Source organism: Archocentrus centrarchus, chromosome 15, assembly GCF_007364275.1.
Source record: "Archocentrus centrarchus isolate MPI-CPG fArcCen1 chromosome 15, fArcCen1, whole genome shotgun sequence".
In the NCBI taxonomy this organism is placed as follows: Eukaryota; Metazoa; Chordata; class Actinopteri; order Cichliformes; family Cichlidae; genus Archocentrus; species Archocentrus centrarchus.
The window spans coordinates 15,547,520-15,564,589 of record NC_044360.1 but is presented as its reverse complement, the minus strand read 5'-3'; the positions used below and the strand labels follow the sequence as shown (position 1 = coordinate 15,564,589).

Below are 17,070 nucleotides of genomic sequence, written 5' to 3'. Positions count from 1 at the left end.
GCCTTCTCTGTGCCGGATGCCAGCCGAAGGAGAGGCAGATCAGTTAATGCAAAGAGGCCACTTTATGTCTCATAAAAACCATTAGAAAAACACAGGTTTGTTTTTATGAACTGCATTCAGCCAAAAAAAATGACTAATACATCTATCACTTTTGCCTGCGAGAGTGACGTGACACTCAGGTCATGCACCCCATGTCTGCATGCTTTGAAAGAGGCAATAAATCAATATTGGCTCACTTACTTGCAATTAATTGTGCTTTAAAGTTTTACAGTGTGTTTATGATATGCAGGGCCTGGATGATTTATGTGGATACTCTGAGTCACTCCCTCTAATTGCTGTTGTTTTCCCAGCTTATAACCCCTGCATGACCTCTCAGTAGAAGCTGCCAGAACGTTCGGAATAGAGCTTCTTCTTCTGGTCAAAACTCTTCAACATACTTCAACAGTCAACTACAGAGAAATGCTCACACAGAAGTATAAGTCATTCGGTTAGTCAAATGCACGCACTGAACACGTGGCACCCTGGAAGTATCTGACAAAAGCAACTGGTGTGCTTCGTCTATCATGCAAGCTAAACACATTCAAACAATTACAAACAGCTGTTTTAATATTTAGGATGTGTCATCATTAAAAGGCAGAGAACAGCAGTGACTCAAGCAGTGTCAGATGCAATTAACAGATAAGAAGACATTATGTAAGATGGAAACAATTTAAAAGCAAACAAATCCATCTGTAAGTAAATTCATCTGACTGAGCATATAAGGCAGACAGGCAGCTTGTGTGGTTATAGTTCACCCACTACTACTACTATGCAATTCTTTCCTCATTCAACTTAATGTATTCATTTGATTCATGAATTTGCCAAACCCAGGTTCTTTAGGTATAATATCTGGTGCTGGTGAGAATCAAACAGAGAGCAAAGAGCGGTAATAAACATGCTTCCATGGCAATCTGTTGGGTAATATTCTCTTCCCCTGTTGAGAACCATATTGTTTGAGTTTACTCTAAGGACACATTTGTTCAGTAAAATGATTCAGCAAACCCACTGAAGGCACATTCACAAAGTGCTATATTGCATACTGTTTGTTATGTTTGAAAGCTTTGGAGAACTCATAACTCTCAAGCAGAGAGATGAACACAGCGACATTCTTCACAGTATACATTTGAGGAAGCAAAACAACCGACCTATCGCGAAATACTGCCTCTTTTTGTAGTGCTGCATTGTTAAAAAAATTAAAAAAAAAGGAAAAAAAGAAAGACAATCATGCATCACATAATGCACAATCATGGTTCTAAAATGATGCAGTCTATCCCAGATTTGAACTCCTTCCTTCAGTGCAAACTTAAAATGAACCACTGTCTGCTGCAGAGTAAAACAGGTTAGTGTCTTGGGAAGAAAAAACTGAACTGAAAAGATCCACTTGAGGACTTTCCTGGCTCTGTCATTGTCAATTCCCTTGAAGAACCGTTACCCTGTGTGCAGAGACTCATGGGACCCAGGAGCTGGCTCAAGCCACCCTGCAATGTAGTCTGCTTTACATTATACGGAGAAGGATGTGGGGGAAAAACTGTCTTCATGCTAGAAAATCAAGTCAAGTACTTCATCCGGGCAAAATCTAAGTGACATCCGAGGAACATTTATACCCGCTGACGTAGCTACCAGTAAGGGGGCCCGTGGAGTTACTTCACTCACTGTGAAACACTCTTAAACATCAGGCAAGAAGTAAATGTTATTCTACTAGTTAAATTTGCTACGCACTTTTTTAAGCTCTACTTGGGATCTGAAAACAGAAAGTGCTGTCACAGTGTTTTGATAGACATGGCCAGTTTAACCCAAGGGTTTCGACAGCATAATGTGGGCTCCGCGGAAGTGGAGTGGACAAACTGAGCCAAAATGTACCACATGCATTTTCCAAAAGCAGCCCAACACAGTCCAAATGGCTCTACGTGGTTTGACGCCATTTCATTCCATGACCTCTAAGTCCTCAAAGAGAATTATCACATTATTGCATTCCAACACGCCCAATTTCCCCAAATACAGCTCAAGGCTTTTCCACTCTGACTCTGCTTAGTGTTGAGGTTATTGGGAAAACACTAATCGTCCCCACTGCTTTCTTACGTTTTTTAAAATTGTTTACCTCAGGTATTTGGACAGTTTCTCTCTCTCTGTCTCTATCTTGTCTTAGTCATTTTGCTTCCATTTTTGTCCAACTGCTTATTATCCGTTAAAATCAGAAATGCGTTACAACAAATAACCCCTTACTACTTGTAGAAAACAGTGAGAGATTGCTCACTGTAACCGAGTTACAGTGAGTGCACAAAGACACCCAATGACAATTAAAGAAATGACTAAATGTGGGTATTTAATTTGTCATGATTTTTATTTCCTCTGTCAGACTGTGTGTCTTCACATGTAACATGTAGATATATACCTTTCTAAAGATGTCAGCTGTTTCTTTTTTTTTTTTTTTTTTTAATTCTGCACTTGCAAATCCCATTACAGGCTTTTCTATGCATCTGCCTCTCCTTGCAAAAAAACTCGGTCTTTAATGTCTGGTTGTGATTTAGGCAATAGGGAAAACACTGGGAATGTATGAAAACTTATGGTGTTCATATTGTGCTAAAGACCATAACTGCTTTATCAGAACCATGTGGCAATGCTTTGTGCCAGGCCAAAATGGCATGACTGAAAAGGAGTTTAAATTGTGGTCATATTCCACTCTGATATGACTCAGGAGAGGTCTCGAAAGTTCACCGCTGTCTCTTTCAAAGCCAGCCCATTAACTATTCCAATATATACTGTACATGATGCAGTGAGAATGAAAGGGGGTTTTCTTTAAATTTGTGCTGTCAAAAGCAGGCACATATCACTGCAAATCTGCTGCAGTTGCTGCTGTTATTATGGTTTCACTTAACTCTTAATAGTAAAGAGAATAGTTGTCATATAGTTTCATATAAATAATAAATGACACTGATAAACACTGAGCAAAACACACATACACGCGCGCGCGCGTACACACACACACACACACGCACGCAAACAAAAAACAACTCAGTTTCATAAATAAATGTCTTAAATCACAATTGTGGTCCTGTATTTTTTCCCCCCCGAGTACTTGTACTAATTGAGACTCAAATGGTAGTGTTAGTGACAGCGAGACATCTAATTACCATTTTTTGTAATGAAGCTAATGGCAGACACTGTACCATGAGCTAGTGCTATGAGCAACACCCTGCTGTACCAGACATAAAAGAAAACACAAATATCTAATTATGCCATCATCTCTTCCCAATCTCCTGTTCTGTTGCAGACATTTAACTAATTGGTGGCCCGCACTATCGGTCAGCTTACAATCAGTCTGATGATGTGGACAATTAAAGCCAGGAGGTACTCATGGCTCATCAAGTCTGCGATAGTTGACATATCACGTCTCATCTAGCTCAAAACAAATGTTATGGAAATGCTGCCATGACATCCCCCACGTAGGATATGTCCACGCAAAAATACTCTTCATTAGCAGCCCAACACTGCTAATAGGGAAGTGTACATAGTACAACAAGAGTATGTTCAGGTGCACAAAATACTGTGCGAAATGTTCGGTAGACGCATTTTCATCAAAGCTGTAACCTTTTACTTTGCATAGGGAATAAATAATCATATACAGCAGGTTCAAAGACGCAAAGACACAAAAACACACACATCATGTCAGCCGGAATCAGTGATTATCTTTCCTTTCATCTAAGGCTGTGGCGACAAAGGCAAACATTTCTTTTTCACTGACAGGCTATGTAAATAAAATCTTAAAAGTGACTTTTTGCTGCCAAAAAGCATTGTTGAGGTCCCCATTTTCTTTTTATATAAAGTGGATGAACAGTGTTTTCATTCCACTTTTCTCTATCTACCAAACATGGCAGACGGAGGTTAAATTATTTTAGTGTTTTGCTTTCTCACTTGCCACTTGCATGAAGAATCAAGAACAAAGAGTAGCATGATCTGACACTAAAAGAGTACACTATCTTAGCTCATTGTCTGAATCAATAAATATTTTGTTTTCCTCGTGCACTTTTAAACCCGGCACTGACTCTCATGCTTCTGATTTATCACTGAATGCACTTCTTGCTACTCTGGATCCATTTTTACCTCCCAGGCTCACTGTCAGAGCCCCATAGCACTGAAATGACAAAGCTAAGCTGATCCAAACAGTAAATATTTCATGATCTTACAGTTACAGGAAATCAAATCTGGGCAAAAGATGATCATTTATATTGCATTACAAAAAAACAGCAGAGTGAGGGGCTTAAAAAAAATGGGGTAAAACTCCCTATACTATAATTATTCACTGGGGTCCCCAAACAAGACAAGGATGAATAAATGCACTGACTTGAGATAATTAAGTGATTGCGAGTGGCATGTACATGAGCTGTCACTCCAATCGCCAGCCATGTCACACTTGGAAACACAAGTGTGACCGGACAGCCGTCCGTCGTCTTTGATCTGGGTTCATGCATACAGAATCAGGTCAGGCCATAATCACACACACGCATATACAACACACATGCACACTTTAGGCCTTGGGAGAGAAAGTCTGTTTTCAAAGGGCCACAGTTCTAGGACCTCTGTAAAGGATGACTGACAGTCAAGCATGCAAAGGAAGAAAAGAAGGATAAAGGATGAAGGACAAACCCATTCAATACTTAGAGGTTCTACTACTTAAATCAGTGTAAAAAAAAAACAAAAAACAAAACTAAAAAGACATAACTTACAGCTTCCACCTTGGGCTTGACCACTTTCATGAATGCACCCCTTTCCTGTGCCTCCATCACTTCTCTTTTGGTTACTTTCCTGGTGTCCAGAAACTTCAGCTGTGGCAACTTGTACAGAACAAAGTACCTGGAATGACAAAAAAACCCAAAAACAAACCGTGAGCATTGCCATACTGTTGCCATAAAAGGCCTCCTTGTAGGTCTGTTCTTGACAAAGAGACAGAATATCTGAGGAAGTGTGTAAACTGTGTTACACTAATCAAACTGACACAAATTCTAATATGTAAATGCACGCATCAACAAAACTTGAAAAGAAGCCATGTTTACTGAGATTTAATAGTGATGCAGATTTAATAGTGATATATTCTTGTATGTAATAACCTTCAAAGCTGATAAGAAAAAGTATGACATATAAATAGCATGAAAGAAGATACAACCCGTCTGCTGGAGCTGTCATTCTGCAAGCATCACAGATATCTCTCTAAGCTTTCAGACACACTGTCTTTCATTGGGAGGGAGAGAAACGTCAAAAGATAATGGCTGGAATACACAGATGACAACAGATCCTTTCACTGGCAGGCAGGAATAGAGGAACCAGTATGTCAGGGGTAAGCTGGGAGCTAAAAAGGACATGCATGCAGCACCTAAGTGGAGGGTGAGAAAGGACGGGGGATACGGCCAAAGACAAGACCTGCGCGCAGAGAGCTGTGACAAATTGATGACGGCGATGGCGATGAGGGGAAATGGCAAAGCCTGTGTAAACTTTTCAACACCTGAGGATAATAAGGAGCGAATGAAGGGATCACATTTAGGCTGACATAGAACATAAAATATGTGTATGCAAAATTAAGGGGAAAAAACCACTGTAAAACAAAACAAAACAAAAAACAGAAATAGTGGGCAGGAGAAATGAATAAATTGTGATTTAAAAAGACCTCATTTCTGAATTTGATTTATTATCACGTTTGATCTTTCACATGACATAAGCAGAAAACCAGAAATATGTGGTTCTCTACAAAATAATATCTTAAATCTTGACCAGTCTTTGACACAAGGGTTGTCAAAAACAAACAAAAGAAAAACCTCATTAAAACTCACTATACTCACATGTTATTCGATACAAAAAATTACTCCCCCTTCCCCCACCAGGAAGGTATGGAAGCTTATTTCTGCCAGTGATTTTATTTATTTATTTTTTTTGCCATGCCTTATTCAAAATTTTATCATAAATGTTAACCTGGATGGTGCACACATTAACGTTAGCCATGTAACTATTTGCAGTTACCCATAAAAAACAAATGGCTAATGTGGTTATCATTAAGGTAGTGGCTAATGGCTACAGCCAACAATAAAACAATAATGTTAACGTGGAAGTTTGGAAGCAAACTTTATCAGTACTGCCCTAGACAGTGTTCATTTAATAGGCTAACACGATCATTTGTGCCTAAAAAATGTTGTTTATCTTAAAGGCCCAAATTTAAGCTGAGAAAAGTAACAGCCACTAGGCAGAAAGAGTACCTTACCGATTTGGCAGCAAAATATAGCCCCAATTCACCAGAGGCAACAGCACTACCTCAGACTGCCTAAAAGAAATCTTTACCTTACAGTTATGCTACTGTATTTTTTTATTTACTCTTTTTTTCTTTGCTTAAAAACAGTGTTGTCACTGAGGCTGTTGTTTGCATTGTTCTAATCCCCCCCCCCAATCTTATTTTTTTTTTTTTGTAATTTTGTTCTCCCTGTGGTATTGAAAATGATATTGACTATTTTCTGGGGTATCTTATCAAGTTTAAAATTTTAGTATGTTGACAAACCTACTAGACAGAAGCGATTTTCCTACTGTTTGCATACACTGATGAACCATTTGTGAGATTTATGAACAATGGTAAGGAATCAATTACCGGGAGAAAATAAAACGGTATTAGATTTTTTTTTTTAAGTGTGCTAAACTAAAACTGTGATCAAATAATCATGGCAGTTCTTGTGGTATTGGAAGACACTCGCATTTTCAGCAACTGGGCTGACTCTTTTGTGCATGATATTTTTGTTATCCAAAAAGTTTGCTTCTCTCTTTTGGCATCATTTTAAATTGATCTGGGATATATTGATGACAGGGGCCCAAGCTTCAAATGGGATTCTTGGGATTTGCTTAAAGTAAGCACATTGTCCAAAATTATTATTACTGAGTATAAATCTAAGAATATTTCTATGAATGAGGCCCCTGTGCCTAGCCACTAAAGGAAAAAAAAAAGAGCTCCTTTCCTGGTGAGAGCACCACCACTCAAATCCAAGAGGCCCCTTCTCAGCCCTGTGTCTTCCTCCATGTAGAAAGACTTTGTTCAGGGCATTTTCATGATGAAATGTGAAGATGCCCTTGGGAGACATGCAGAGAGGTTATTCTCCATAGGTAACCTACCATCACAGGGTCAGAGCAGATGACAAGGCTCTGTCAGCCAGTGGGGATATTAATGATTCAACCCAACCACAGAGGGAGGATAAGAAAGCGAGAGAGAGACGGGGGGTAGAGCGGAGGGTTGGGCTTGGTTGTGGCGGAGGGTTGGGATATGTTGACTAGTGAAAAAGAAAAAAAGACTAGCTACTGTATACTTTGATAATACCAAAAATATGGCTTCTGCCACCCTTTGAAGTAGATCTAGCTCTAACAGTAGGACTAACGTCTAGAACACTGCAATTTACTTTTAACCATGGACAGAGAAAAAGCAGTGACACACACATATATAATTCAGATAATGAAAACATTTAATATTTACACTGGTAGCATTAACAGGTGATTGCTGATTTCCAGGGGAAGTCTGTTACCGAACTCTGATTCTAATGAGTGTCTAAAATTCATAAAACACGAGTTATCATTCATTTACTTGTTTTAAAATAAATGAATGAAAGTTTACGTAGGTTAATTAAGTTATGTTGCCAGAAAATTTTAAACAGAAGTTCCTCTGAGGAGTCAGTGCCCTATGCCGCATAACCATTTGCCTTTGCGTACATATAATATTACAGAGTTAAACTCTTGTTATTGTAGTACTACAAATGGCCACTGAGTGTATGTATAGTCGTCTAAGAAAAGAACAATATTTAAACTCTCGTGCGGACTACACAATGCTGCACGAATAATAGTATATTTCTGTGTCATTGCACTAATTGGGGCACCGATGCATCACACCAGGGTATTTCACTTGAGAGACCAAAAACTCCTGAGGCACTGGGCTGGGTATTTATTGCCCAAGGCCAGTGCTGTCACGACCTGCATACAGTCTAACCTTGTCAGACATGAAATCTGCATCACGCTCAAATTGATGTTTTACTATGTGGCACATTATGAATATTACATTACAGGACCATAGACGTTGTCAGTCAAAACAGAACAGCTTTCCCTACCAGTAAGATAAGGATGCAAGAAGAAGGGGGAAAGGGAAGAAGGGGAGGGAAAGTGAGAGCGAGGGGTGGTGGGGAGAAAGGGAGACAAAAAGAGAGAAGAAAGATTATTCAAGAAAGGCATGGGTGGTAAATGATTAATAGGCAACACAGAGTCAGAAACAAGCACTTAGGGCTAAAACAGACAAAAGAGAGTATGCTTTTCGCCTTTTATCGCATTTCATGTAAAGGACCCTGACAAATGGTGGTCATATTGCATGGCTTGAGGCCTGGCTTGATGTTTAATGCATCATCTGCTCTGGTAAGGCAGGGTAGTAAACACTCATTTGTGGTGGTGACTAGTCACACATGAAATCCATTTTGCAAACTGGAGTGTAGAGGGGCCAGTTGACAAAGCTTTTAGAGTGATGTGGTTGAATCCACAGTCTGCTTATGAATTGCAGGAGCTGCTTGTTAAAAAAAAAAAAAAACATCTCCAAAGCTATTACAAAAAGCTATCTCTCTGAGTAGTAGAGTATCTAAAAATATAAACACATTCAGAAAATTATCTGTCAGTTCAGTCACAGCATCTGTTCCTTATACATATATGACATCAGTACAGTTTGTCCATGTACCAACAGACCTGTATCTCTGGTAGTCATCCTCATCCTTATCCGGGCTGACCAGCTGGTTAGGACAGGCCTCATTTCCCAGCAGGCTTAGGTACTCGAGTGATGGGGTCACATCAGCCAAGTGTTCCAGCAAGGCCTCGATATCAGTCAGGTGTCAAAGGGCGGATGTCAAGGACCTAGTGCTGTTAATTACATTAGCATTTACTACCCGCACAGCCCCTCCCAGGCCTGTCTCCACAAAAACACATCACTGTCAAATTTACCGAGGTGCTCAAAGAGGCTAGTCAGTGGCTTTGTGAGACTGGGCAGACAGAGGGGCAATTTAAGGTGCAGGCTTTGGCATATAGTAGTGACACAATTTGGCTCCTGCTCTCTCTCTTTCTCTCGATCGCTCTCATTTCCTAGGTGGCCGGGTGCAGAACAGTGACAAAATGATGGATGCCCTGTGGTTCAAACAGTCCGTGCTTCTCAGAGCTGTGCCATGGAAAACTTTTGCGAAACGTGGAAAAAACAAACAGCCCCTAAGCAGGCACATTCATCACTAATACATTCACTTGGAAAATTGAGCCCCAAAGTGTCAAAATACAACTGCACTAATGCAGTGCTCGAGCTTTAAAATGGCACAGTGCCACGACAGGATGTACATAATTGGCCTATTAGCATGTGCCGACCACTTCACAACCGAACTCAGCACACAGTCCCAGATGCACACTTCAAGGAGTCCCAGTTTTAATGTTGACTCTGGAAGTGTGTGTGTGTGTGTGTGTGTGTGTGTGTATACGTGAATATGTGTGAGAGAAAGAGTAAGCATCGTTACCCTGTAGGATCTGCGTAACCAGAGAAAAACAGGACACATTGCTAAAGCTGTTTTGAAGCTTAGAGGGGAAGTTCACACTTCTCTGACTGATCATAAACAGCTTCGCAGTGTGTCTTCAATTTAGGCTGGCTGTGCGGAGCTCTGGTTTTTAACATGTTTACATTGGGTGGCAAGTAGAACATAGGATGGTAATGATAAATGAGCCAAACTGTGACCATGTACTAATGCATTAAGTGACAAAACAATACCTGGCCACTTTTACAGCAGTGAGGAAAACAGAACAATAAAATATTGTATCTGATACAAATGCAAGGAAGACATTTCTTTACAGCTAAAGAAGAAAGAAACAATCAACCACCAACTATACTGGACATATATTATGTCTAACTATTGGATCTAGTTTTAATTTGATACTTCTTAATTCTCTTTGAAAATAAAAAAAAAAGATATTTTGACAGTTAAAACTGATTCCACTAGAGGTCCCTGTGGTTCAAAAACTAGTCCAGTGTGACAGCCAAGTTCTTATATACTCTTGCAACACAGTGCTTCCTGCAGAGCCGTGGCATAACAAAGTGGCTCTTTGAGACAATACAGGAAGGTAGTGGCATAAGAATAAATATAAAATCAACTGTTGATTCTCCTTCTGAGGCTTGTGAATTATGTCTGCACTGGGAAATACAAATCAGAGACTGAGTAATTGCCTTCAAAGGATATTTGGTTCTTGTTGAGTGTCAGGGTGTGGAGGTTGGGTAACCTGGGTAACTGGAGGTCATTTCCAAGCAGATTGTTGTCGACGATCAGCTCTTCCAGCTCAGCGAACATTTTGAGGGCTGCCAGTGACCTGCAATGATAAGGAAGCAGGAAAATTGTTATGGCTTTAAATCTGGTAAGCTGTTATTGTGAAGAAATAAATATTTCAGCTCTCTTTCATGCGCCAAGAGAGTATGGGTCTGGGCCTGTCAGGGAAGTGAATGACAAGAATTAGTGGTGCTGAGCTCCCCTGGCATGGTGAGGCATCCTTCAGCGGCTGGCAGGATGAGGGATGGGGGTCACTTGTGAGTAGCCAGGATTCAAAACAAAAGGCTTCAGAAATGCAGCGGGCAGGATAAATTTGTCAATGTCTTGTGCCTTGAGGCACCCAGTTTCGCCTGACCCTAACCCTCCATTCCCAAGACAAATCACTCTGTCACAGTTCACCTTCACTCCCCAGACACAAATTTAACTTGTCATCCATCATTTTCACAGAGGAACTGGAATACACTTGCAATCACAGATGGAATGGAAGGGAAACTTTTTTTTTTTTTTTTTGCAACTGCGCCATGATAGGGGTTAGTGCCGGGATTTTAACATCAAAGGACTTTTTTTTTTTTTTCCCCTTAAATGAATCATTTTGCCTTTCCGTTCCTTTTTATGACGCAGTGCAAAGAGAGGTCAAGGGTCATCTCTACTCCTTTCCTCTCTGTGTCCCTCTCGCACACATTCACACAGGCATAAAAATGACATAGGGTTGGCGTTAGAAGTAATGTTAGGGTGCTGCAAAGTTCATGTCATAGAAGCTGCACAAAGGCAATGTGTGTGCTGTCTAATCATTCACACCATCAGCATGGTGTGTTAAAGTGTCCTGGGTAGCTGCACTGATATTTAAATCTGAACCGAATGCAGTGTACCTCTCAAGATCTCTTATTCAGTGATCACATTTTCATTAAACATGGGATTTTTTTGGGAATATTTATTATATCTGACTGTACTAATCACTCTTTCCAAGCTCTACACTGTACAAATAGAAGGAGTTCTAGTACAAGTAAAAACACATGGATTTTAAAATTAAGTTATACAAATATAAATCCCAGCAAGCAATGTCACTTCTCTACATGACAAACTCAAGGCACACTGATGTCTAAATAACTGCAGCATGAACTGTTGCTCCTCTCTGGAGCTGCCTAGCATCAACTGCCTAGCACACACAACTTGGATGCTATGCATATGGAAGGCAAGAAGCAGTATGCAATATGGAAACAATGTATAACATAAAGAATAAATCACGGAAAAAGATCATGGAAACGCAAGAGGAAGAAATGAAAAAAAAAAAGGCAGTTTAAGCTGTAGTATAAAACTAAAATGCTATCAAGATTTGGACTTATCCAACTAATTGGTAATTCAGTACCCATATGTGTACATTAATTACACACTTTTAATTAGCCTGTTCTGTTTCTCATTCACTTTTCCCCACCCACCATCACTGAGTCCACCGAGGCATCATCCCTGATCCAAAAAGTACTATAGATGCTCACAGCAGACATGCTGCCAGCAGCTTTGATGTACAAAGCAAAAATGTTCCAACTATCTTCTCGAGTGGAAAACAATAAATCAGCAAATTCATTGTTGACTTGCAAGTGAGGCAGACTCGTTTTAAAAGACATAAAAATTTTGCAAACACACGCACGATACCCACAACTAACAGCACCTAGCCAGTGTGCTGGCAAAGCTGCTAGCTGACGTCTTATCGAGTCTGATTAATGCGCTGGCAAGAGGGATGAATGGCGAGATGTGCCAGTTTTATGACAATTTTTAGTCCCCCCCATGCTTTTCATTTATAAAGGGAAAAAAACCTATTAAGCAGTATATTTAGCTCCATGGAGAATACAAGTAAACACTTCCAATATAGTGACCAATTATTAGTTCACTTTTTTGTTACTTTTGAGTAAATTAACGTTAAAATATGAAGAAACTGTGTCCCCTGTTGTGCTGGGATTTGTCCATATGTCAGTATTACTCATGAAAATCCACAAGTAGTAGTGACATATGCTTGTGGCTAGGCTATTGGCCCTAAAGCCAAAAAAAAGGAAATGCAATTAATATTTTTTAGCAGTTTTATTGTATTTGTACTGACAGGGTTTCAGTACAATTGCAATTAAACGCTGCATATAATCTTTGTTAAAGTGTAGGTAGGCACAGTTGTGCACCACACTGGATAACCATTATTTAATTTACTGTGAACAAAGCTTGCTAACAAACTACTGAAACCTGCATGTGTATGTGTGTGTGTGTGTGTGTGTGTGTGTGTGTGTGTGTGTGTGTGATGGGCTGCAGTCCTGTGGGTTATGTTATTAGCTGCTCGGTTAAAGAGAGCTGCATGGCTCAGGAGGGAGCCTTATTAATTGTTGTTTTCATGTCACCACTACTGCGTGCACTGGCTGATTTAATCAGTTAAATTCACAGCCAGGGGAGAGCCACTGAGTCCCATCCAGCATTAGCTACAGTGCCAGGGATTGAACTTCTAATACTCTCCAGCTTTCTGTGCTCCCTCTGCAAACTTCCATAGCTGGTTTCATTACTTTTTATAAGCTTTCTTGTTTTAATGTGCGGCTCCGAAAACAAAGTTTAAGGAGTGCAGTAAAAGTACTTTATCCCCCTTAAGAAAAACATTAGCTTTTGCAGTTAACAAGACTAATGAGCCTAACTGATTTGAACCTTGAGGATTGGTAAATGGCAAGCACAGGCAAAACTCACAGATTTTACAGTAAAAATACTAACCCCCCCCCAAAAAAACACATTTTGTTTTAAATGGTAACCCTATTCTATTTTATTCATTTTCTTTACAAATTGCTGAGTTTGCATGAATATTGTAAATATTCATGTATCACTGGTTTTACTATAATGGCAGATTTCATGTTTCATACATCTGCTAGAATAACAGATTATCACATTTATATAATTAATTATTGAAAACGTAAGTAGAATATTAATTGGAATAAACATGTATTGAATAAAATAAAGAAACACTATAGGGAAATAAATGACTCCCCAAAAATAATTTACTGCACCATTACAAATGTAAAAAAAACAAAACAATTTTTTTAATAGTATTCTGTATGAAATGTTATGTTTTTTAAACCTTTTACCTAGAAAAAGAGCAAGCGAGAGGGAGAGGGAGAGAGAGAAAGGCAGTAGCTTTAACGAGGTGAGGCTATGAATCCTCTCCTTGTTAAGATAATTATGATCAGCCTCATTGTCAGAGCTAATACTTCACACAGGCTGTCTGTACGCTTTGACTACCACTTAGCCTGTGTAAGCCCACCATCATACATCATACAGCCCTGTGTGCATAAGTGTGTGCTCTCGAGCTTACACAAGTAGTGCATGTATGTGTTGAAACCTCCATTACCCACAAAGACCCAGTCTATTGAACACAGAGGGGAGATATAGCAATATTTAGCTGGAGCAGAGGAAGCTCGGCACAGGGAGCACAGGGAGAGTGTGAAAAACCAGACAAGGACACTGGAGAGGAGACACTGACCCAGAGAGCAGCTTTGCCAGATCAATACACTAATACTGATGCAGACATAGTGATTGATAAACCACTGCTGACAACAGAGGGAAGAAAACTCTCGACCATTATTGGCTGAAATGTCAGTCACTCCTGCCAATGGTGTGCACCAGTGTCATGTCAGATATCCTCAGGCAGCACATGAAAAATGAAGCGCAGCAGCCTGGGCTCTTTTACATGTATTACACAGTCTCCCTTCTTTGTGTCAGCTGAAGATGATAGGTCAAACATGGAGTTTGTTAAAGCCATTGCAGAGCTATAAAGTAAAACAACCTCAAAGCCTCCTTTATTACTGAAATGGTGATAGAGATCACAGAGGTCACATCCTTGCAGCTAGCACTGTAATACTTAAAAGTTCCAGAGTCTAATGTATATTAAAACACACACACAAATCCTCTGAAAAGCTCGGGAGCCCTCACAGCTGCAGTCCACAGTTCAGGAGCCAATGTCCCCTTGATGGTTGCATCAATGCAAAAAAAGCAATGCACTTTTATTCTAAATGGAGGGCAAGAGCTGGAGAGTGACAGGCATACTGACGTACTGTTCAGAGGGCAACAGATAAATGTTTGATGAATTGACCAATACTGGGGCCATGATGGCCCTCATATGTGCATAATGGACTATTCAGAGCACACTTCAGATTGCCTGCCAGGATAAGGTACTGTAATGAATGGTAAAAGGGACTGGACCTGAAAACCCGGCATGTGGACTGGCTTTAATAAACTTAATAAGAAAAGGTGAATGGAGGAGGGCTGGCTAGAGATGAAGGAAGAAGGCCGTAAAGCCATTCTGCCTTAAATAGTCAGGAAATATCGTGATGGTTCTACTGCAATATATCTGCCAGTCTTTATGTGCAATTTAAAAATATCCATATTCCCAAACAATGACATTTTCCCACATCTCCCACTTTGATGGTGTTATCTAACGCTTTCCAATACAAATCTACTTATTTTAAGAGACGTGTCTAATTCTCATTACATAGCTGCACCTCCTTGATAACTGACATTAAATAAATTGATTTAAATTAAAAAGTGAGAAAGAGTAAATTTACTTTACCCAGTTTTATATATATATATATACTTGAGATTATTAATTCATACAAGAAACTCAAAAGCAAATATGACACTAGATGATGTATTTCATTGCTCCAGCCCACAACAAAAACACAAACATAAGTAAACATCCAAATATACCAAAAATAAGGCATCAAAATAGTATCGGGATTAGCTCACAATAAATAAGATGACATTATCTGTAAAGCAAATTAATGCCCTGCAACCCCTCAAGCCCCCTTACCACCTCCACACAGTGCTGATCAGGTCTGTTCCAGCGCTCTCCCCTCCAGCTACAGTTTATGGTCTATACGTGGCTCTGTACATGCACCTCTGATGGGGATGGTGAATTAGGCTGTCATTATCTGTCTCTATCTCCCCCAAAGCTCTCCCCTCACCAACCCCTGTCTAGCTCACATGCAGGCAGTCACTGCTCACTGTGGCACTCCTCTCTCTGTATTGCAAGGCCTCAGGTGGCAGTCATTTAAAGATCACACATTCAGGACACACGTAGCCTTCCCTTGAATGCATGTCAATTCACACATGGAAAGGGGATTACAAGTCTCCTCCTAGGCAGCTGCAAATTACTATTAATGGCAATGCAAATCATTAGAGTACATTTGGCGCCGCCAGCAAATCTCTTCTTTATGTGGGCTCGCTCTTAATCTGTTTTGAATATTGCACTATGCTCGCTCCCGATACATGTGTAAAAGCATCACTAGCTACAAAGCTGTCAATTGGTAGTGGCATGTCGGAGTGAACTTTACCGAGGATTACGTCATCAGCGAAAACAAGTACATATTTTTAGAGAGCACCAACCTGTGAAATATAATTACCAAAAAGTCTTTATTGATAAAGAAATGAAATATCAATCCTCATTACGTTGTTCTGTATGACATTATTAAGTGAGAAATGCAGATTCGGTTGTTGTAAATGTCTACACCACTGAGCATGTGTCACAAATTTTAAAGCTGGTAATACCACCGTGGCTCCAACAGTGTCTGAGTTATAGACTACCCCTGTGGATATTCCCGCTGAGTGTGTGAGGTTAATATTCTCTCTCAATGTCATTAGGGCTGGCACACGGGCTGAGAGCACTGTGAATCAGATAGGGAGTGATCCTGTCAGTTCACACACATACACACACACACACAAAGACCCAAGGCCTAGAAAATCAAAACCACTGTACTGAGGTCAGCATCACCTGGCCTCACTGATTCCCCTTACACCTCGAATCCCTGCCTGATTAATGACCCTGGACCAGCCCTTTCTGAGGGATAAGAGCTTGACAGACATTCCTGTCAGGTTAAACCTCATAAGGCTTGCTTGACCCCAGTTTGGCACAGGATGAAGTCCAAGCTCTAACAATGACCTAATAGAGAGGTAGAAGAGAGCTGCCCATTTCCAAGTGAAAAATGAAATTGAGAGCTGACACAAAGGCAGGTGTTCCTCATGTACAACAACAAATTGTACACCTTGAAACGCATCATAACTGCAAAATACATCCCCACAGCCTACACAACACCTCCCTCCTTACAGTACCTGGACTGTGCTCACAGTAGGGCCCATGTGTCTTGTGAATGTTTGTATTAAAAGATTAGTTGTCTATCCGCATGACAAACACCCTCCCTTCTCAGTGAACGGGAACTGAAAATCAATTCACTGATGGCATCGCAGTCAGTGAGGACATCAATGCAGCACAAACAAGCACACACAATCTCTCATGCATGCTACATATGTTAAATGTACATTAAAAATATTTTTAAAAAATACCCAGACCAGGTCAATTAGACAATAATTATATTCACAATAAACAATGAATTTTCATGAATAAAAAAAAAACCATGCATTTAGCCACGAGGAATATTAACTGGAAATTAACTCACGCACTTATAATAAAATAAGATTTAAAAAAATAATCACTAAATAACGGATGTTGAGATCTGTGAGGAAGAATCCCTCAGTGCCATGTCTGCCTGTACACTCTGTCATTACAGTGTTCAGGCTCAGTGCTTGTCAACATTTCCCTGAGAGGGGGAGCCATCCCGCATTACGTTAGAGTGAGTTCAACTGTCAACTGCCAGCCATTTGTATGCCTCAGCATCCA

At 40.1% G+C, this 17,070-nt stretch overlaps 1 protein-coding gene across 1 annotated transcript in view; it reads right to left on the bottom strand.

The window, feature by feature from the left end:
- Positions 1-17,070, bottom strand: part of lrmda (leucine rich melanocyte differentiation associated) — a 212,157-nt gene that overhangs the window by 60,714 nt on the left and 134,373 nt on the right. Inside the window, exons 3-5 of the mRNA XM_030748308.1 lie at positions 10,299-10,425; positions 8,779-8,918; positions 4,764-4,890 (exon numbers count right to left, since the gene is read on the bottom strand). Of these exons, the coding sequence (XP_030604168.1) occupies positions 4,764-4,890; positions 8,779-8,918; positions 10,299-10,425 (394 nt within the window). The remainder of the gene's footprint in view (positions 1-4,763; positions 4,891-8,778; positions 8,919-10,298; positions 10,426-17,070) is intronic.